Genomic DNA, 23,674 nt, shown 5'->3' on the forward strand with positions numbered 1-23,674 from the left:
ATGACATTGTTTCAATTATAAAACCAAAAGAATGTTAATATAATATCAATGTATTTAATATAACACCAGCAATTTTAATAGAATAAACAAGGATTACATGTTTTGGTCATTAATATTTGATTTTCATATTGAAATATTGCACGTACTACATAATGCTCATGGAATAAACAATGATTACACGTTTTGGTCATGTAAATTTGATTGTCATATTGAAATATTGCACGCACTGCACAATTCTTTGATTGCAAGATGTAAATCAAGTCTCCAGTATATTAATAAACACCAACAATTTTAATTTAGAGCTAATAGTTGTTCCCATAATTTATTCTGTTCGAACACTGCAATTTTCTGATAAACATCAATTTTTAATCCACTCTCATCTGTCAGTTCTATTACTCTGAAGAATATTAATGCTCATCATCTTCCCAAGCTTTTACCACTAAAAAAGTTATAAAAAATTCAAAAAATATTGGTCCAAAAACATTCATTTACAAAAATCATCAGCAACTTGGTTTGTAAAGTGGGGTGGGCAACAAGCAACGACAGGAATCAAATTGAGACCAAAGTCCCACTACAGAAGAGCCTGATGCCATAGCCAGCTAAATTTCCATAACCAATTCCTGTTGGCCATATTTAAAAGCACAAAGTCCCAAGGAAGAATACAAAACTTCAACACATAGAGCAAGCATAGCAGAAATGAGATCGTCAAATTTTCAAGAACAAATGAAAGTTCGCATCCAGGTTCAGCACAAAGGAAGATTTATACAAAATTTAAATACTTCCAAGCATACACAACTCTTATTATATGGCATCAAAATCAGATAGTACAAATTCCAAAATATGGTATAATACAAAATTTCAATAATGCTTACACAACTAAACTCTTACGATATGGCATTATAATCAGATGAGGTAATACAACATAAAGAAGCATGAATCACATGTCACTAAACCTGGAAAACCACCCCGTGAAAAGTAGATACATTTTTTTTTAAAATTATTTGAAACTTCAAAAGCCCTATTTTCATGATCTATAGAATATCTTAGGTCAAGAAATATTTGGACAGCACTCCATCTTCACAACTTCTTGCGATTCTACTTCACATGTAATCATGAATGAGATATATGCAAGGTCAAAAAAGCAGAGAAACGTGTAGCTACTATGCTAATTGCTAAATACTATCTAATGCTTTGATAACAAAGCAAAGAGAAAATGCTAAGATGGGTAGACAGAAACTTGAAAGTTTTGATCGTTGAAATAAGTACGATATATTACAATGGTAATGTGCTACTAAAAAAGATCGGAATAACTCATGTAGCTTTAGAATAAGCCAAAGAACAATAATCAGAAGTAACTAGTTTAGAACTTCAAAAGAAGAGAAACAAAATGCCGACAGAATGGCACTCGAGCGATAAATGTTTAAGGAATATGGCAACTAATCTCTATAGTCCAGTCTTTTCATAATCTGCAATCCCTGTAATTGAAGCCACCAGAGAGGGAAAAAAAAGCTCAAGACACCCATGCTACTAGCCAGCAATATTGAAAGCAACTGCACTATCCAATAAGCCCTGAAATCAGATTGAGACAGTATTAATTAGAACAAGTCCATCTGCATAAACATAAAATGAATGTAAATTCTGAGGGCACATATATATACCTTGCTGATAATACATGACAGGGAAAGGCACATAGCCTTGCATAAACTGATGCAGTAATTTTTGTGGAGAAGATACAAGATGTAACAATTATAAGGCATGGTGTAATCCATTCTTTCAAATTCAGACCTATAAATTATAATGTGCAGAGTTAGAGTAAGAAACTCCTAAATTGAGAAGAGTATGTGTTCCTGTTGTATCAAGATGGTGTGAGTTCTTTTACGGGAAACACAATTATCATGTCAAACAAAAATGCAGTTTTGTTTCAAGTTCAAAAAGCATACCCCCAATTTTGTTGGAGAGCAAACCCATCAGTATAGCCATTGAAAGAGCATTCACTAATGAAGTTGCAATCACCTACAGAGAAAAGTATTGCTATTAGAAACCATTGAAATAGATTCCTTAAAATTTCTGTTGTTACTTTTTCAAACTTAACAGATAATAGTAGTAAGTAAGAAATTATGAACAGAATACATACCAAACCTTCAGCGCCAAAGCCCATCTTTGAAATGAACAGCCAGTCCAAGAAAACATTCAGAATAATTGCGGCAACGCTGATTTCAAAAGGTGACTTGCCATTGCCAAGAGCATAGAACACCCTGGTAAGCAGGTCCCGAACTAGATAGAAGGGAGAGCCTAAAATATCTGTATATAGAATCATAACAGATAAACATGCAGACACATACACATTCTTAGAAGTAAATAGCAATCGATGAATCATACAAAACAAATATGTTGCATCTGCTATGACTTGCTATTATGAAAACAGCCATAAGAAAGCTGCCTTAACATGAAGACACATGGACATTTTTAAAAGTAAATAGAGATCAATGAATCAAACAAGACAAATATATTGCATTTTCTGTAATTTGCAATTACAAAAGTTTTTTAAGGAAGCTGTATATTTAATCATACTTGGCAAGCATTTTTAAAAGCCATTACAATGTCACATCAAATATGTGTTCATACAGGAATACCTTAATGTTGGCTTCATGCATCCTTTTATCTGATGTGGTCGGCTAAAGGAAAATTATACAACTCAAATTGGAAATTTTAGGTTCTTTAATAACATCTAATAGAGAAACATCTCCTTGACAGTTCAGTCTTCTAATCTTATGAAAGCTTCACCTTATTCCTAAGCTCAGACACTTGAGCTTTGTGACTAATTAAACAAAGGATATGTGTTCAAATAAGTAAAAGTGTGCTAAAACTGTGTAGTCAGACAAGCCCAACTATTTTGAACCTTTTGTTGGTTATTATTTTGTTTGTATTTGGAATTTGATTTAGGTTATCCTTAAATCATTATATAACACATAAAATTTAATCATGAAATTCATAATAATCTACGAAAGTCAAAAGTTAGAAAGCTATATGGGGAAAAACTCAGATGGATGAAGAAGAATTAACCTATTATCAAGTTTCAAGTTTATTTAACACTACTAGTTGATATTGGGTTTGGAAAGGAATCGCTATGAGTGATCTCACATGGATAACCAAAGGCTATATTGTCAAACCCAAAACATCTAAGATGGAGCAGTTGTTAGAGCATGTGCATTTTCATAGATTCAATTTGTGTTGGTTTGAAATGAAAAGAAAATACGTTGTGTACTGATAAATGAGACTTTTTGCTCTTACAACAATTTGAAAATGATACTTACAACAAATCAAAAGAGAAGAAACTGATGCTGTTGCATGTGCATCAAAGGAAGACCTTTGAAATACAACTTCAACAATCGGCTTTGCTAGTGTGAGTATAACTGCAATCACAGGAAGTGTTACAATCTGCACTCATGAACCAGTTAGAAGATAAAATTAGTGTCAATGTTCCCGCTATGATATATATTTAATTAAATATATCAAAAGTTCACATAATGATAATACTAAGTTAAAATTGATATGGAAGAGTTAAAACATAAAAGAGATAAGTTATAGAATAGCTAGTTAATGTTGGTCAAGTTGTCTTGCTTATAAAATTACAGAGAAACTACATCAAGAAGCATTGCTAATTAACCATCAGGCTTTTTGTGCATCAAATTAAATTTTAATCATCAATTATATGATGGTATAGGGAATACAGGCCAGCAGTCTCATTGTAAGTTTGTGCTAAGGCTAAGAAAAAGTTAATGGTCACAGTAGAAATACATGTGCTAACATATATGAGATCCTGAAAGCTACAAAACAAAGATTAAGAGTGGCTTCAAGCCAACAACTGAGCAGTGTTTACCGTATGGGGTAAATAGATTTATGCATACAGACAATAAACAAGAACATGTAACACAACAGTACTCCTTTTATTATTCGCATATATGCCGAAGAGATTACATAGTGATATGATTGCTTACAATGATGATTACCACAATGATCCAAAGTCCATTTCGGACAGTGTACATATACCATTCCGAAGGGGTGACTCAACCATTGTGCCCATTTGAAAATAATTAATTCTACTCGTCGGCTACATAGTAATTACCGACTACATGCTAATCTACCCGTCGGCTAGTTTATAACTTTACCGACAACATCATCACCCCCAAAAAGAAAAGTTGTCTCTGGACGACAATTACAAAATATCCACTTGTGTCACTTTCTCTGCTTCCAACTCCTGGGTACACTGAACCAAGTGTCATTGTACTGCCTTCAACTGGATGATCAGCTCCTCCCAAGCTCTCTATGCATCCACCAAGACAGCTTCACATCCAACACCTACTCCAAGTGCCTCAAAGCCTATCACTCCTTTCAAAAGGCTTGCTCTGTTGTTCTCTCCAACTCTGGCACACAAACACTCCATGCCTGCAGCAACTCCACGTCTCATCAACTAGTCATACTTCCCAAGACTGATAACTGAAGCGACTGAGCACTCTCAAAGCCACACAAAATTCTATAGAATACACCATTTTTGTGATTTTCTTCCGATCCCACTCTTTCTAGCAACTGCTTATGTTTTACTACTTGTTTATGTCTTTCCCTTCCCTTGGGCATCATGCGTTATTCATTTTGAACATTTTTTATTTGTCGTCGTGTTTTTTTCTTTTTCTTGCTCCTCTTCTGACTACTTCCTTCTGCCTTCTCTTCTGACTGCTTACTTCTACTAATCTGTGATGGTATTATTTGCAGAGGCCACACAGATAATACTTGTGGGTGCCTAATCCCTCCTCTTCGGTCAGTTGGAAGATGTCTGCAAAACCCAAACCAAAATAGCTCTCCCAAGACGACGAGCTCTGCCTATGCATGCTTGTACAGTGGTAGTGTCTTTCATCTCCTGTTTTGCATGACCGTACGACGGCAATGTCTTTTATTCACTGTGTTTTGCGTGATCGTACGGTGAATGTTTGTGAAGAGATTTGACCACCGTACAGTTGAAGGTCTCCTGAAATTAGCCGTCTGTATGGTATGGATGCTAGAGAAATTGATTGTCGAACGGTTGAAGCCTAAGTGATTAATTTTCTGCCTGTACGATTGTGTGGATGTACGTACGGTTTTCCTAATTGGCCGTATGGCTTTGCAAATGCTCTCTGTATGGTTTTTAAAACACCCGTATAGTCGGTTTTATAAACACTCGTACCGTTTTCACAATGCCCATACACTATCTTAAAATGTTTGTACAATGTCCGTACACCTCTGCCCGTCGTACCGTACAATGTCTATGTATGACAAGTTTTCATACGGTGCCTTAGAACATGGTGAAGATGCCATACAATTTTGGGAAGAACCGTACAGTGTCATGGAATGCACTAGGATGCCATATAGTCATCGTATGGTGCTTTTATAACTCTCTTTTTATCATGCTACGTTTTGCACCTGCTCTGTGTGACCTCCGTAGCCCATTGTGCCTGTTGTAATCACCTAAAAATGGTCATCTAGACTATTAGCCCCCTTTTCAACATTTTGGCTAAATTAATTTAATCATTTACCTAGACCAAATTGCTAATAATCAATTTATTTGATTATAACCTATAGTTTGACTATACTATCCTAAGTTCATTATTTGATTAAAAGAACATGTCCCCTTTTAATTAAATAAAAGACCCCATTCTTCTAACCCACTTAAAGTGCACACATAAAGTCCTTTTTCTATTTTGCAATTAAAAGAAAAGGCTTTGTGACTTTTGTCTTATATGACAAGTCAACTTATATTCTATTGGTTGACTTGTGTGTGCACATGGATCACTCCTATTTTCAAATTCCACCGTTGATCATCCACCATCTTCATCTTGATCTCTACCGTCCATACATCTTTAAAAGGGAGAGAGCTTTCCCCCTCAAAGGATCCAATCCTCATTTTGAATATTGTTATGCTGCAGGTTTTCTAACAGGTTTCTTTGGAGCTTTGTGGAGAACTTCTCTTTCTTGTCTACATTCTCTCATTCATGGCATTCTAGCTTAGCTTAGCTTTCATTTTTACATGTAGCTTAATCTCACATAGCTTAATAATGGTATTGTAACACTCTCATACATGTTTTAGCATAGCTCCACTTTGCATCTCATTCTAGCTTAATTTTCATTTGCATTGCATTCTTGAGGAACTCCTTGAGACATTTGCATTCTTGCATCTTGTCTTTGGAACCTCCCATTGCATGGTTTACTAGCAAGAAGAGTATCTCTAAGGCTCATCTGAGAGCCCTTGAACTTGAAATACACTCTCTTGCACTCCGTGGATAGGGAGCTCTAAGCCGGCATCCGAACATTCCAACTCATGGAATCATTTGGATAGAATGGCTTAGAGTGTGACACAAATCAAGTGTACATTTTTGGCGCCCACCGTGGGGCATGAATCAAGTTTTCAGCTCCATTTGCTTTCATTTCTTATCTCTAATTTTTTACAGCAGCATATTGGATCTAATCAAGTGCTTTTGTAGAATTATCACTTTGGTTTTAAGGCCAACCCATAAGTAGATTGGTTTGAAGACCAAAAATCTAGTTAGTTTAAAGATTTAATCATATCTTTTAAACTTCTTGGAGTTTGGTTCTGAAATTTTGTTTGCAGGTTGGTTATGTGTTCAAAATGTCTCAGTCCAATTTTCAAAGCATTTTGACGTGATTTGCGAGAGTTAAGATTTTTTCTTTGTTTTTCATAAAAAGTCGTTTCTGATTGCAAATCAGCGCATTTTTTTGAAAAACTTACATTTTCAGAAAGGTTTTTGAATTCTAAGAGGGGTATTATCTTTGTGTTTTGACTTTTGAGGTCATATTAGGGATCAAAAATCCGATTTGATAAATCTAGCCTGTTTTGACAAAATTGGTCTCTAGATCGCAAATGAAGAGATTTTTTTGAATTTCTTGCATTTTTGGAAAGCTCTCTAATTTTTAGTAGGGGTCTCTTCTTTTCATTTCTATTTTTGGATCCGAAATCATAGCAAACAAGTCCAATCTTGTTGACTAAGTCAAAATCAAAGAGTAAAAATGAGAGCATTTGTGATTAACTTGCACTTTCTTTGCATGCACTTGGTTGGAAGATAAATTGGATTTTTGAGTCAACTAACCACTTTTTATTGCAGTATTTTATGTTATTTTACACTAACTTGTGGTGCTAACAAGTTGTGATTGCAGGTTGCCATCCTTATGAAAAAAATTGAAACATTGCATAAAAAGAACGCATGTCAAAGCTTCAAATGCACAAGGGCTACTAACGATTGTTTGCAGGGCTGCCCAATGCATAAAAATCCAATTTTGCTTGTTCTTTATTTTTACATGTGCGGCATATACTAGTTGTTTATTTTTAGGCATATTAAAACTTACAATTGGGATCTTTTGGTGATAGGAGAGTATGCTCTTCACCCTTGTGGTGAATCAGAAATCTTGACTTACCATTTGGTTTCAAAAGTAAGAGGCAACTGAATCTTCTTGGAGTGTTTGAGAGAAAATGATTGGAATAGGAGAGTATGCTCTTCACCCTTGTGGTGAATCAGAAATCTTGACTTCCAAAAGTTGATCCACTCTTTGTGTAGTTTAGAATCTTTTAGAGGGCCTGCTCTCGGACAACCTGAGAGGAACGACCCAAGTGGGGACAAGCAAATTACCCGGCTCTTCCAACCCACTATAAACTCAAGGCTATCAAAGACACAAAACCTTGGTAGACGTAGTGTTTGTCTTCGCCTAGTGTGATCGCTTATGGGATTTCGACCATAGGGAGATCACTAGGCAAGAATGCTTAAGGTACTCTTGTGATCGCGAGATCGGTTACTCATCGCAAGGTGAGGTGTCCCGTAATTGGGAGCAAGAGGAACACTATGAACGAAAGCCCTATCTAAACACCCTAAGTTAGTAACTACCCTTTTTTAGCCACTCAACTTCTTGGTGCAAGGATCAATCCTAGTGGACTACTCGGATCACCCCAAGATTTTACACTCACCATCTGTGTTCCCTTGGTTATGCTTATGGCATTTCCATGACAAAGCCAATATCTCTTGTGGGAAACCACTTGGTGTGAGGCAAAGGAGCATCAAGCATGGGCCAAGTTGTTGAGTAATGAACCATGTCCTTTAGGTAGATATTGCTTGATGTGTTCTCGAATGTGGTATACCTGTGGAAATCTTTGGAACATACACATGATGATAGTTCTAGGGATTTCTTTTGAGACCTCACATATGCTTGTATCATGCAAAGTTGCTTTGTCCCTTGCTTGATTGTTTGAAGACTACTCCATGTGTCACTATCTTGCTTGGAAAGAAATTGCTTTTGAACATCAAACTTGCTATGCTATCAACTATTGTCAAACTTTATCAACCAAGTCAAAGCATCAAGTCTTAACATTTTTCTTGTGTTGCTTGCTAAGGGGAGTCTCATAATTTGATTTTTATCTTCTATGTCTCTAGTTCTTGAACATGCTTAAAGTGGCTCTTTGGTCTTAGTGCTCTTGGTCTTTTTGTCTTCATGGTCTATGCATGCTTGCTAGTTATCCTTTTGCTGAAATGGTTGCCTTGATTTCTTGACTACACTCATGGGTTGGAGAGTTGTTCACTTGTCACCCCGCTTGCTCTATCTATTTGGCTATTTGGGCATCTTGCCTAGCTATTGACTTGAGTCATTCATGTCGTAAGTTTCTGGGACATATTGTTTGACAAGTCGCTTTAATCTCTCTCTAATATCTTGGCAAGTGAACACTCTACCTCCTATATTTTCAACATCAAGTTATCTTCTAGACTATTTTATGCTTGGCTTTGCATCTAAAACTATGGGATCTAAACCTTATGCTACCAAACTTCAACCAAATCTAGATAATCATGATATCCTCCATGTCACTAAAGACTTTCAAGATCTATATGCACAATACAAAGAACTAGAAGAGACAAATGATCTTTCTTACCTTCATTTCTCTAAGCGCATGACAAAAATGTAGTCTAAACTTGAGAAAAGGTTAGAGGAGAAGATTGCATCATTACATGAATCTTCCTTAAGGTCTTTACATGCATGTGAGTCACCTTCTTTGAGGTCATCCTCTTCTTCTAGGTCTACATGCTCTACTTCAAGATATCAAATGTCTTCATCTTCTAGACCTAAAGACCTCTTTAGAGGACAAGCAAGTGATACCTACTTTGAGCCTATTCCAAAATTTCATGATGGACCTATCTTTGACCAAGATAATGATGAAGACATGAATGCATTCTATTCACTTGAGAAACAACAAGAAGATCCTAGACATACTTCTAATAGAACTTTTGCTCCCTTGGAAGATTCTTATGATGACACTTTGCAAGAACTTCTTAGCAATAAGATCATCATGTTACCAAAGTCTAGCTCATATGGAAACCCATTCTTGGATATCTATTGTGCTTATCATCAACATAATGAGCATAGTACTTCAGATTGCATTGAGCTAAAACATAAAATCCAAGATCTTATTGATAATGGAATTATTGATACCTCTAATGATTCATGCGATGAGGATACTTTTCTTGAGCAAGATTACATTAATGAACCTATGTCTAGTAGTGGCTCCATTACATCTTCCACTTCTTCCAACACTCATGCATCTCCCAACACTTCAAAGCTTTCCAACTTGCCTCCATCAAATAAAGAACCTAATGCTTTCCACATTGACTACATGTATCCTCAAGGGCTACCTCTAAAAGAAACTCAAGCTAGCCTTCACTTGGCTGCAAACCTTTTTCATGCTACTAATCCTAAACATCCTCAACCTTCATGCACTACTATGCCTAATCCAAGCACTACTCCACTCACTCTTCATTCTCCCTTGTCCTTAGAAGTGGCTCCATGTCAAGAGGACTCTCAAAAAGAAAAAGCTATAAATGTCAAGAAAGATCAAGATCAAGCACCCTTTCATCTCTTTCAAGATTTTTCCCCTCCATATCCTATAACTTGTCCACCTCCTAAGTATGATGAAGACACCACTTCCATTATCTCCCTTGAGCTTACTGAAAATTATGAGAAAAGTTCTCTTCCTATGCTATCCAAAGCTACTTGTCAAGATCAAAGCATCCCCTTGTGTTCTACTTCTCCACATCCACTTCAAAATTGTGCTCAAGCTTCGAGTGCTCCTATTAAAAATGTTGTTCCTATCAAAGCTACTCATGAGTCTATTGATGGCTTTGACTATGTTGCTCAATCTAAAGATGTTGATATCCCTTTTCACTATCCATTTGCATCTCCTAAGTCTATCCTTGGTCCTTATCCATCAAAGCTAAAGCCTTCAAACCTTCCATCTATATTGGGACCTTATGTTCCTTCATCTTCGACACTTTCCACTCCTAGCTCTCCCATCATACCTCAAGATCAACAAAGACACTCATCCTTGATGACTTTTCACCCATCTATCCATCTAAACCAGTCATATCAGCCTTATTCATCCACAAATCCCAATTCCTTTGGAAGTGAGAACAAACATAAGAATCCGTTGAAAAATGAAGATCACTATGTCCCATCTAATCGACATGATAATGCTAAGGAAAATGCACAAAAGAGACTACAAAGGTCCACTATTAAGAGAGCTAAATCAGAGCAAATGTGGGTTCCTAAATCCATGATTGAAGAAATGCACTCTCAAGCACCCAAAGAACAAGAAAAATCTAAAGCTATGTGGATTCCCAAGTCTCTTTTAAAAGACTTGAATATTGAAAATATTTCAAAGTTTACATTCAAGCTTCCAAAGGCTTCTATTCCATCTTCTTCCAAAAAACTTCCTAAAAATATTCCAAAGCCTTCCACTCCACTTTTTTCCAAATCTTTTCTACCACCTCATACATCTAAATCTCAAGCTATTTCATCCATGATTCCTCCATTGTTCCAATACCCTTCAAGGTATGTGTCAATGTTGATCTTGTCCAATATTTTAGCTATCCACATGAAATCCTCTAAAGCTTACACTTACTTTCTATACATGAACTCTTATCCTCAATATATTCTTCCTACGACCATTTCTCTTTCATCACCCTATCAACATCTTTGAGCATACCTTTCTATGGTCTTGGCTTATCATGACTTATCTTTCCTATAGAAGCACTATCTACATTCAAACAGCTTGAGCTCTTTCTAAAAATTCAAAAATTCAAAAAAAAGAAAAAGAAAAAATTGAAAAAATGAAAAAAATGAAAATGTGCCTTGGTGAAAACCAATTCTTGTGGCACCTTGGTAGCAAAAGTAAAGAGAAATAAATCCATCCTATGGTGAAAACTACTTCTTGTGGCACCTTAGATAAGTACCATGATGAAAACCTGGCAAACAGGCATCATGCGTGATTCTTCCATCATCCATCTATCCCCTCTTCTCTCTTTGATCTTGACAATGTTGAGCTATCTTTGCATATTGGCTATCTTATCCATGAGATTTTCTATTGTGCTCTCCCATTCACTCATAGCCTCCATCTTGAGCTTTATTTTTATTGCTCTATCCCATTGCTATCCTATCTAGTTGACCCCTTGATCTTGATCATAATAAATCAAACATGGTTCTCATAGGCCTCTTGACATGTCTGCTCTCTTGGATTGCACGCTTTCATGCTATCTCTCTCATTGGCTTCCACTGCTTATCCTACATGCTATCTTACTCATTGGCTTCCATCGCTTATCTTATATGCTATCACACTTGTTGGCTTCACCGCTTATCCTACATGCTATCTTTCTCATTACTTCCATTGCTTATCCAAAACATGCTTCATATGACTATTTCACTTCTTTCCCTAGCTTGGGTACTCTTAAGGAGTCAATTCTTGAGGATCACTTTCACTTGCTTCACATTCCTTTCTTATGCATCTTTTCTTATCCATCGGCTTGTTTCTCCATCATGTCCTATACCTTGCTAGACATTGGGAGAAAATGATGTGATCTTGCTTGAGAACTAGTGATCTCTAAATTATTCTAAAAAATCCAAAAAATCATATATGATGCTGAAAAAATCCTAAAAACTAGAAAATGTCTTGAAAAAAAATCTTCTTAGTGAAAACCTAGCAATAGGCACTTTGATGTATCACCAAAAAAAATAAAAAATACAAAAATACAAAAAATTGAAAAAAAAACTTGAAAAAAATAAATAAATCTGTCAAGTGGTGAAAATCTGGAAACAGACACTACTTGAAACCCTTGCACCTATGTCTATCAGTCTCAATCATCCACTTCTCTACACATTTCTTGGCTTGGAATTGTTTCTTGTCCTCATCTCGAGGGCACAACTACTTAGCCTATTGAGGTATTCTTGTGCATTAGGGTTTCTTGGACAACTCACAAAATAGTGTTTCTCAACACTTCCCCCACCTTGACATCAAGTTTTTTTCAACACTTTTCAGATAGTTTACCTACGGTCTCGGATGTCATGATATTTCTCACTATCAGAATCAAGTCTTGAAGAAATGGCCAAGTGACTTACACACACGCACTTTAACACTTAAACAACTAAGCTATGCTAATCTTTATCTACTTTGTGTGCTGTCTATGACAATTTATTTACTACATGTTCCATCCCTAATAGTCTTTCAAGGATGTCATTGACTAGAAGACTGAGGGCATGGGACATGTTTTCTTGATTTCTGCTTGTGGGTATACTTTGTTTGTCTATAGTGTTGTAAGCATTTGTGCTTGTCCTATTCAACACTTTGACTTATATATGTATCATCCTTGACTGTTTCACAAGACCGCACTTGGGGTTTATCCTAGCGCTTATGCCTTAATACAGGTGTAATCTTGCTAAATTAAACTTAGGGAATCTAATCGCGTAGTTATCTTGACTTACATGTCTCTGATGCTTAGATTGGATTTCCACATACCTATCTGATATCGATCATATTCATATCCTCATAGTTATACTAGTGATGGTTGTATGATCTCATGATGTCCCTAATAAATGCTCAATGATGAAATTAAGAGTCTAAATGTTATGCACTTCTTGCTGGTAAACCACTTTTCATATTAGCTTGCATTTTAGGTTCATTTTCTAGCTTAGTCTTGCATTCTTGCATATGGGGAGAGCTCTCTCTTCATCTTTTCATAGACATATCGGCTAACTCCTTTCATATATTTCTTTACTTTCTTCTTGTTCATATCCTTTACCTTCTTAATCTTTCACTTCATCTCTTTTCTATCTTATCATCACATTATATAAAGGTTTGACCTCTTAAATAATTTTGACATCCTAGATTCATTTTCGGGATCGAAATCCAAATTCGAGTTCATCTTGATGGTCAAAATTGTCTTTTAAAATTCTACTTTCTTCTGAGCAGTTAGCTGACCTTTTGAGGTCTAATCTCTGAATCATCACTGGGGCATCTTCATTTCTTCATGTCTTCATCATTTCCATACTTCATATCTACTTCAATTCACTATTTCATGTCTAAATCATCTTTCTACTAGATTTGACCTAATTTTTATGCTATATCCTTCAAGGTCAACTCTAGTCAAACTGGGGCATTTTATCAGTTTCTTATAGTCATTCTTGGGTTCTAATAATTTATCTGTCATATTAGACATTGCTATATCTCAATTTTCTCATGTCTAGCTAGTTTCTGCTTCCTCTTACCTCATTTCAATTTCGATCCCAAGGGGGTAGAAATACTCTATTGCTGATTGTTATAGCTATCTATTTCTTAGGAGCATTTGTTTGACCTTATCACTTGTTCTCAATCTATCTACTTTGCTAAGTGTTAGCATTCTTCTTGAATTCTGACATCATCTTTCCCTAATGTTCAGTACTACCACTATCAGGCTGTGCATTCAGGACTTGCTATCTATTTCTGCATTTCATTCTTTGAAATCAGATATCTATATCTATCACCGCCTACTTGGCTTTTTATTTTCTTTGACATAATGTGTTCCCAGATCGATCACGCATTAGTCAAAGAGGGGCAAATGTAATCACCTAAAAATGGTCATCTAGACTATTAGCCCCCTTTTCAACATTTTGGCTAAATTAATTTAATCATTTACCTAGACCAAATTGCTAATAATCAATTTATTTGATTATAACCTATAGTTTGACTATACTATCCTAAGTTCATTATTTGATTAAAAGAACATGTCCCCTTTTAATTAAATAAAAGACCCCATTCTTCTAACCCACTTAAAGTGCACACATAAAGTCCTTTTTCTATTTTGCAATTAAAAGAAAAGGCTTTGTGACTTTTGTCTTATATGACAAGTCAACTTATATTCTATTGGTTGACTTGTGTGTGCACATGGATCACTCCTATTTTCAAATTCCACCGTTGATCATCCACCATCTTCATCTTGATCTCTACCATCCATACATCTTTAAAAGGGAGAGAGCTTTCCCCCTCAAAGGATCCAATCCTCATTTTGAATATTGTTATGCTGCAGGTTTTCTAACAGGTTTCTTTGGAGCTTTGTGGAGAACTTCTCTTTCTTGTCTACATTCTCTCATTCATGGCATTCTAGCTTAGCTTAGCTTTCATTTTTACATGTAGCTTAATCTCACATAGCTTAATAATGGTATTGTAACACTCTCATACATGTTTTAGCATAGCTCCACTTTGCATCTCATTCTAGCTTAATTTTCATTTGCATTGCATTCTTGAGGAACTCCTTGAGACATTTGCATTCTTGCATCTTGTTTTTGGAACCTCCCATTGCATGGTTTACTAGCAAGAAGAGTATCTCTAAAGCTCATCTGAGAGCCCTTGAACTTGAAATACACTCTCTTGCACTCCGTGGATAGGGAGCTCTAAGCCGGCATCCGAACATTCCAACTCATGGAATCGTTTGGATAGAATGGTTTAGAGTGTGACACAAATCAAGTGTACACCTGCAATCAATGCTCATCAAGTTTATTTAAGTTACACGATCTCTCCTTCAGATTTTCCATATCGTCCAGTTTGCTCTCGAAACTCGGTACCATGAATTTCGTCGACTACCACTCCTTGCTGTTAATAACTGTATTCTTGATTTTAGAGCCTTCACTCCGTACTGCTGAAGTTTTTATTAAGCCCTTCCTCTTTGTTTCCTGTGCAGACCGTACGATGTGTTTTCCTTGCTGCCGACACCTTTCTACTAATTTCATGGTGTGGTGTAACCTTTTCTTTCCGTGCGGTCCGTTCACCGTTTACCATACGGTGGAATCTTTCCTTTTGTTGCCTTTATCTTCAGCCGTAATTGCCTTTCCTTCTTCCACTTCTTTGTGTTCCTTCGAACATTCATTTTCCTCTCCCTTTTCGTCGACCCTTAGCGTATTATAGCTCATAATCCTCCATCTGCCAGTGGAAAAAGGCCGTTCAATGAGTCTAGGTCGTCCTCATTCGACCCTCCTTCCAGTCTCAATACTCCCTCTTCATCAGGTTGTATTCTCTTCTTCTCCTCGTCATCCCCTCCAACTTCGCCTTCAGAATTTGACGACGCTGCCTCCTCACCTACCATTTGTGTGTGCAGGTCAATTACGAATCTTTTGCCTCCGCGCTCCATTGATAGGGTATTCTTCTTCTAGTCATGCTTAACCCTTGCTTGTACAAGCCATCCTCAGCCCAAAATGGCGTCATATCCTCTCCTCTTCAACGGGATGACAACGAAGTCGAGTAGGAACGACTGTGTTCCTATAGTCACTGGTTGTGCCATTAGGATCCCAAGAGGTTTAATGCCGTGTTGGTCTACCATTAGTAATTGGAATGTAGGTGGCCACAATGTCAGCTGTCCCAACTTCTTCCAAGTATCTTCTGGTAGGACATTTACCCCTAAACCTCTATCCACAACTGTGTCTGAAAGGATCGTTCCTAATATACCCATCTCTACGACTGTCAGATGCCATCTGGATGTGAGGGCGAGCAGCATTGGGTCTACTGCGCTTGCTCCACTTTCCTTCTCCCTTCCATGTTCTCCTGGTAGTTTAGTAGTTGGAGCGATGTTTGTGAGTGTCGATTGAAGTTGAGGCACTATGAGGATCAGATCATTTAACTTGACTGGTATTTCAGTTTGTAATATCTGCCTTATGATGTTTTGTTCTGCACAATTCCTCGTTGAGGTACTGGTGTGTCCTTCAATTGTGATTTCTCTACCTGCGTTGCTTTCTCAATTTCCGCTCGCGCTTTTTCCAATCTCTTCTTTTCTTCTGTTGGGTTGGGGTACAGTTTTGCTTGTTTACGGGTGACTGCCAAGACTTCTTCGTCTGCACCGATGCTGATCAAATTCGCTCCTGATTTCGAGCACTTGGCATCTTCATGATCTCCAGGACTGCACCATCTGCATAACAACTTTGTTGCATTTGTTGATGTACAGTTCCGTGCAAAGTGGCCCCACAAATTGCATGCTCGGCATTGAACCATCGGGTGGCCATTCGCATCATACTAAATTCGGCTGTGGCCCCCATTATTATTGTTGGTATTGTTGTTTTGCCCTCTTCTATTATTTCTATACCCACCCGAAATAGCACCATCATTGCTTGTGTTTCCGCTCCCTCCTGACACGGAAGCCTCTTGTGTTAGAAGCACTTACTGATGCCCTGTTGTTTTCATATTGAAGGGATAGTCTTTTGTGGAATGTCCCATAATCTGACAGATATCACAGAATTGGTTTTTTGGACAGGACCCCCTCGTGTGACCTTCTGTCTTGCATTTTGTGCACCATAGCTCGTTTCCCTTCGTCTCTTTCTGCATATTCTTAAATTCCTTCATCATTCTGATCATATCCTTCTGGAGAGCTCGGACCTTCTTACTGTCCTTTTCATCACCACTGCTATCTTCTTCCGAAGATGCATCATCTGAGTCGGATGAGCTACTTTTCTTCTTTTTTTTCGTTTTCTTTTCACTCTCTAAGTCCATCGCCCAATTGTATGCTTCGGTGTATGATGATGGCGACACATTCTTCATTTTCTTTCTTAATTCGAGGCATAGTCCTTCAATGAACCATCTCTTTTTCAGCCCATTTGCTGGCTTACTTTCCATTTTATTTATTAATTCTTTTAGTTTTCTAGCATATACACAGATTGTTTCATTTTTCCCTTGCTTTGTGGTGTAGATTTCTGCTATGATCTCATTGTCGTCTCGCAGCCATTGAAACTCGGTGATAAACTCCTTTTTAACTGTTGCCTAGGAAGTTAATTTTTGGGGATCTGCGTCGGCAAACCAATCAATTGCTACACCCCTTAGGGTTGCTAGAAATTGTCAGACCCATTCATCCGTGTGAATTACGCCTTTCGCCGTCCAAATTGTTTCGCATATCTTACAGTGTCCGATTGGATCGGCCATTTTATCACCATCAAACTTTGGCAATTTTTCCTTTAGTCCAGCCATTACTATTCGAGTTTGAGGTACTTGTTGTGTACCCGCATTGCTCTGAACACCCACGCTATTTCGAACAGTTGTCTTATTTCCAACAACTGTGTTACTTGGTGAAAAAGGATTTTCCTCAAGTGAAGTTGTCCATTCCGGAAGTGTATCGCAGACGAAGAGTTCACTCCACGCTCGTGCTCCCTTGGCACTCCGAGCCGTGTGAGTTAATTCCCTTCCGTCTGGATTCTCTTCCCTCGGCGTATATAGGTTAAGAAATTCCTCCCTTGTTTCTTCCACCAAATTCAACGGCTGTCAAATCTCTTCTAGCAATTTTTCGGCACTCCTTTGTCTGCTAGATGGATGCACTCCCTTTGTCTGTGCCCTTTCATCCTTTTGGTGTCCGTCAGCAATTTGCTGAAGTCTTTGTCTGCGCTCAGCTTGTTGTGCCAAAATTAAAATTTCTTGTGCGGTGCATATTTCATCTTTTCCCTTTATCTTATTTCTATCCTTGTTAAGCTGATTCTGCATTAGTTTCCATTCCTCTGCCTACATTCCAAGTCCATTGGGCAATGGCACCAAATGTTTATCGTATGGGGTAAATAGTTTAATGCATACAGACAATAGACAAGAACATGTAACACAACAGTACTCCTTTTATTATTCGCATATATGCCGAAGAGATTACATAGTGATATGATTGCTTATAATGATGATTACCACAATGATCCAAAGTCCATTTCGGACAGTGTACATATACCATTCCGAAGGGGTGACTCAACCGTCGCGCCCATTCCGAAATAATTAATTCTACTTGTCGGCTACATAATAATTACCAACTATATGCTAATCTACTCGTTGGCTATTTTTATAACTTTACTAACAACAAGCAAATTTTGCCCAAAAAATGACATTAAGAAACATCATGAAAGGTTATGATGTAGGAAGAACAATAAACAATTGTAGGGGTTCAAGACATGCAGAATGATCAAACCGCACAAACCCATAAACAATGAGGAATTTAGAGCCTACAATGCCAACAAGGAGGAAACAATAATACTAATCACCTATCACTATTTTCTAACTAAAACGTGCAATCAAATGTAGATTATACTTGTTTATTTTCATGGAAGTGAATTTTTGCAGCTATGTGATAGTTTATTGCTAGGATACCAATTCGTGGATACTAGGCCTGGCTTCTGCATCCGATGCAGACAGATGCCAAAAGCGTCTGGAAGCCCTGCGGATGCTGGCTGGAAGCTAGCCGCAAGCTCTTGGATGCATTTGGAAGCCAGCCACAGGCTCCCAGATGCATCTAGAAGCCAAGATGCATCGAGGAGCCTGCAGCTGGCTTCCGACCAGCATCCGCAGGGCTTCTAGACACATCCGAGAGCGGCTGGAAAAGCAAAAAAAAAAAAAGAAAAAAGTTTTAAACACTTTAAGTTGCCCATTAAACACGTGTTATAATTGTATTTTTAGGTCATTTTTTGCTATGAAACACTAAAATGACCCTAAAGGTGAATATTGAAGCATTCACAACTCATTTTGGAACTTTGTTTGCACCTACAACCACTTCTCATTTGGTCTCTAGTTTGCATTGTCACTGTGAAGCCAAGTTCAACATTTTCGAAGAGGGAGAGATAGATTTCTCAAAGGAGTTTAAATCATTCAAGGTAAGTGATCAATTTCATTCTTGAGTATTTTGATGAATTTTTTCAAGTTCTTGAATTTTTTTCAAGTTTTTTTTTTTGAAAGATATGTAGAAGCAAGTTTGGGTATCTATTTTAATAGTTTTTTCTCACTTCTTTCCACTTATATGCATGATGTTCATTGTTGTTATGACCTAATTAAAATTTATTTATTTTCTTATGGAATAGGTTGCAAAAAACTAGGCAAGAATGGATACTGGTGGTAGTGCTAGTCAAAGTTCAATGGGGGGACAAGGAGGGGAAGGGACTGGTATAATTTCAAAATTGATATATGTTATCCTTTGTGGAGACATACAACACATATATCACAGCTTTCAAGAGGTGGCTCATACTATTGGAAGTGCAATTATTGTCAAAGTAACAAAGGAAAACCTTTCAATAGCTCATATTCCCAAGTGAAGCTTCATTTTATGGGCCCAACTGGCAAAGGATTTGGAATGTGCAAAGGCAAAAATGGTACTGGGGTGACTAATGCAAAAATACTTTCATTTGTAAGAGAAGAAGAAGCTGTTGATGCATCGATCAATAGATCAAAAAAAGCTACTATCAAGGTCCTTCCTCAAAGAGCAAGTTGCATGCACCCACTAAACCAATTGCATTCTCCCAACACCCATTCTTGCAAGTACCTATGCCAGGAGAGGATGAGGAAGAAGTGGGAATTTCAACCCGCAAAAGAGGCCCATTGCACATTGCATTTAAAATGGAGGCAAGAGACCATGCTGATGAAGCTATTGCACGTTGCCTCTATGTGAATGGGCTTCCTTTCAACTTAGTGAGATCGCCATATTGGAAGGAAATGGTGGCAACAATCAAACAATCACCAGCTGACTACACAAGCCTAGGGTATGAAAAGGTGCGTATGACTCTATTGCAACAAGAGAAGACAGATATAGAGAAAGATCTTTAACCAATCAAAAAATCTTGGAAAACTTCGGGTCTAACTATTGTGTCAGATGGTTGGAAGGATACAAAAAACTAGCCACTGATTAATGTGATTGCAGTTTCCCCCAAAGGGGCAATGTTTTTGAAGGCTATTGATTGTGAGGGGCAAGTGAAGGATTTTGAATTCATTTCTAGAATTCTCATCAAGGCCATCGAGATGGTGGGCAATGAGAATGTGGTGCAGGGGGTCATAGACAATGCCAAAAATTGTAGGGGAGCGAGTGCTTTAGTTGAGAGTCGGTATGAGCATATTTTTTGGACCCCATGCATTGTTCACTCCCTTAACTTGATCATGCAGAGGATTGGCACTGAAATAGAGTGGGTGAAGAAAATATACCAAGAGGGGGAGGACATACAAATGTTTGTGACCAACCACCACGTCACAATCCATTTTTAGAACATACTCCAAATTGGAGTTGCTGAAGGTAAATTGATTTTTTTTAATTACTAAGTTTCATGGATTTGTAATTTAGTCAAAAATTAAAAATTAAAATTATATTATCAATTGACATATTGTAAACTTGCTTAGGTTGTTGAGACCTATTTTGCATCTCATACAATTGTTATGAGACAACTCCTCAAGGTAAAAGATGCATTGGGCCAAATGGTCATTGGTAAGCAATGGGGAATATGGAAGATCTCAAATTCAGAAAGAACACAGAGGATCAATGATTTGATCTTGAATGAGAGTTGGTGGGCTCGTGTGGCATATGTATTGGATTTCACCAAGCCCATCGTGACTATGCTCCGTTTTGCTGATACGAATACACCTTACTTGGGGAATGTGTATGATGGCATGGACACCATGGTTGAGAAGGTAAAACATTCTATACAAGCACATGAGAGTGACCCCACACAATGCGAAGCCTTATGCAAACAAGTGCAAGCAATTATCCACCATCACTAGAATAAGATGACTACCCCATTGCACCTCCTTGCATATGCCTTATCTCTTAGGTACTATAGTGAGGAGGTAGTTGGTATGCTGGGTAGAGTTGCACCATTTGCGGATGAGGAGGTTGCTGAGGGGTGCCACAAAGCTCTTATAAGACTCTTCCCACTGGAAGAAATGCATGAAAAAGTGAGTGAAGAATTTGGGTTGTTTGCTTCGAGGTTAAGGCATTTTCCATTTGCAGTAAAGGACCAAAATAGAATGGGAGCTATCACATGGTGGTACATGTATGGTCAACCTTTCAAGCATCTTCAACCTCTTGCAATCAAGGTGCTATCACAAATAAGTTTTTTTATTTTGTTTTGTAAATTTGTTTTAAAGTTTTAAAGTTTTATGTTTACACTTGCATTCTAGAATTTAGTGTTTCACACATTTTTAAAAATTAATTTGCTTTTCATTTGTATATTTTGTGACAACTATCTAGGTTGCTAGTTCTTCTATTGCTGAAAGGAATTGGAGTACATACTCCTTTATCCATTCAATGAAGCACAACCGGTTGGGCTCCAAGAAAGCTGAGGACTTGGTCTTTGTCCACACCAACTTGCTTCTTTTGTCACGTAAGAATGATCATTACAAGGAAGGGGCAACAAAGCTTTGGGATGTAGCCTCTGAGTGTGCAGATTTGGATGCAACACATCATGATCTTATTACAGTCAAAGATGGTGATGATGATAGCGTGGCACATGGTGCATCTAGCATTAGTGGAACCATGTTAGGTTCAAATGATCTTTCAGCAGTTGGAGATAATGATGAGAATGTGAATTTTCTTGCGAACCCCTATGATTCAGAATCAGACTCTGATGCAAGTTGATTGAATCTTCAATCATTAACTTCGAAATATGTTTTTATTTTGTTGGAATCTTGAACATGACCTATTTCAACTTATTGTCTCAGACTAAATGCTAATGTTGGACAAGAACATATTGATATATCATATAAATTTTGAAATATCTTGAATTTTGATAAAGGGTTAAGTATCATAGATTCATAGTCATACTATCAAATGGTTTGTTTTTGTATATTTCTTGCATTTCTTTGCATATATATATACACACGTTTCCTCCTGCATTTGCATCCCAAAAAAAAATATCCCCGCATCCCGTATCTGCTTTGGAATTCGCATCCAAATGGGTTTATTGGGATTCACTTGCACAGCTTCAGGTTGATCTTTATTGATCTGTATTTTCCAACACTTACTGCATCTAGGTGATGCTCATAAGGGTGAAACACCACAACTTCTTAGGAGATCATCAATCTTAGTACTGCTCTAACACAAGTGTGCTTTTCCGTGGAGTTTCCCACACAATCAAGCTCACTTAGCTTGCTATCCCATTAGTAACACCTTTAGCAAGTGTCATGCCCAGTGAGCCATTAATTATAGAGCTCCCAAGCTCATTCGTTTCATACAAGTGGAGATCATACGTCAATTTATCAAGATTCAACTGGATACAATTGAGTCAATCTTCATTGACCCATATGTTACTTATTGGTTCACTACAACCCATACAATCTTAAAAAAATATTACAAGTTGCAACTCTGAATGATGTCCCAATACAAAACATGTTACATGTATGATATCATATCATGAGATCATTCTGGTATGCTGATTTTATGTAGTTGTTATCTGTACAAATTCATTAACTTTGGAAACAATTTTACTTTCTAATATTAAAATTATCTTGTTTTAGGTGTACAAAGAACCCCTTTCAACTGGGTATAAGTTGTTTTGCGAATACCATCTTGATTTAAAATTCAGTGACCATTGTTTTGTGGAGTCCATTTAAAAATTTAAAAAAATAGAAAGCAAATAAATTTTACATGGACTTTTCTGACTCTTAATGTTGTGGATTTTTGCTTACCATGCACAATAGAACTCCTTGTTTCAGTCGCTCCTTTAGTCTTGGCCACAAGCTTGGCTTTGTAATTAACGAGATTGTTGACAGTTAAACAATAAGTCCACTTAAAGTTGGAGTTAATCCTAGCAGATTGCAAAATTTATGTCAAATTTACAGCTTTCCAAAATGAAAATAGAACTAGTAAACATACCTTTGAAAGCTGAGATAAAATAGGCAAAAGTGGCACCAGTATTGAACTAGAAAGTATGCCCAATGGAGCCATGGCTAAAAGATTTGCATCTGCAAACACCCGCAATAAGAAGAAATAGAATCACAAGTTCCTTGCTGCTCTAGAAAGGATAGACCACCATATTTCATAGAGATGAAACACAATTTGCTAAATAAATTGTTGATTCTCGAACTGTTCTCAGTCAATATATGTTAGCTCACAATTAACTCAATATTAATTTGTAGAAATTGCATGAGATGACTGAATTGATCTATGAGCATCAATGGTGGAAGATATTTTTGAACTTTCCAAATACACCAAAACCTCTGACCACAACATCAATTTTTTAACTTGAAAGTTTGACGAATCACCACCCATCACCCATGCTAATAGTCATTGGGTGTTACAATAGCTTCGCCAACTTTTCGTATATCTGATTAAAAAAACTCCCCACAAGCATCAAGGTTTATGACAATCTCATGCTAAGTGTGACTTCTTATGTATTGGAAAGAAAAGTTTAGCGACAGCTTCAAATACTCATCTTTATCAGAGATGTCAACTACCTTTAAATTTAGCCAAGTTTCCAATTATAAGCATGTGAACATTTGGCTACTTGGCCACCTTAGTTCTTATAACCAATGCGAATAGTTAATATAAGTTATTTTTCTTAGCCACACGTGTTGACTGATTAGAGTTCA

General features: G+C 37.2%; 1 protein-coding gene across 2 annotated transcripts in view; it reads right to left on the minus strand.

Annotated features, from left to right (window-relative positions):
- Positions 1-1,226: 1,226 nt before the first annotated feature.
- Positions 1,227-23,674, minus strand: part of LOC149580442 (uncharacterized) — a 165,237-nt gene continuing 142,789 nt past the window's right edge. For both annotated transcript variants that reach the window (XM_089790913.1, XM_089790923.1), the window contains 7 exons: positions 22,959-23,047; positions 22,772-22,828; positions 3,315-3,438; positions 2,135-2,301; positions 1,941-2,013; positions 1,659-1,785; positions 1,227-1,569 (listed from right to left, as the gene is read on the minus strand). In XM_089790913.1, the coding sequence (XP_089647039.1) occupies positions 1,437-1,569; positions 1,659-1,785; positions 1,941-2,013; positions 2,135-2,301; positions 3,315-3,438; positions 22,772-22,828; positions 22,959-23,047 (770 nt within the window). In that variant the 3' untranslated portion in view covers positions 1,227-1,436. The remainder of the gene's footprint in view (positions 1,570-1,658; positions 1,786-1,940; positions 2,014-2,134; positions 2,302-3,314; positions 3,439-22,771; positions 22,829-22,958; positions 23,048-23,674) is intronic.

This window comes from Cupressus sempervirens, chromosome 1, assembly GCF_028749045.1.
Source record: "Cupressus sempervirens isolate cs-2001-9-10 chromosome 1, ASM2874904v1, whole genome shotgun sequence".
NCBI classification, from domain to species: Eukaryota; Viridiplantae; Streptophyta; class Pinopsida; order Cupressales; family Cupressaceae; genus Cupressus; species Cupressus sempervirens.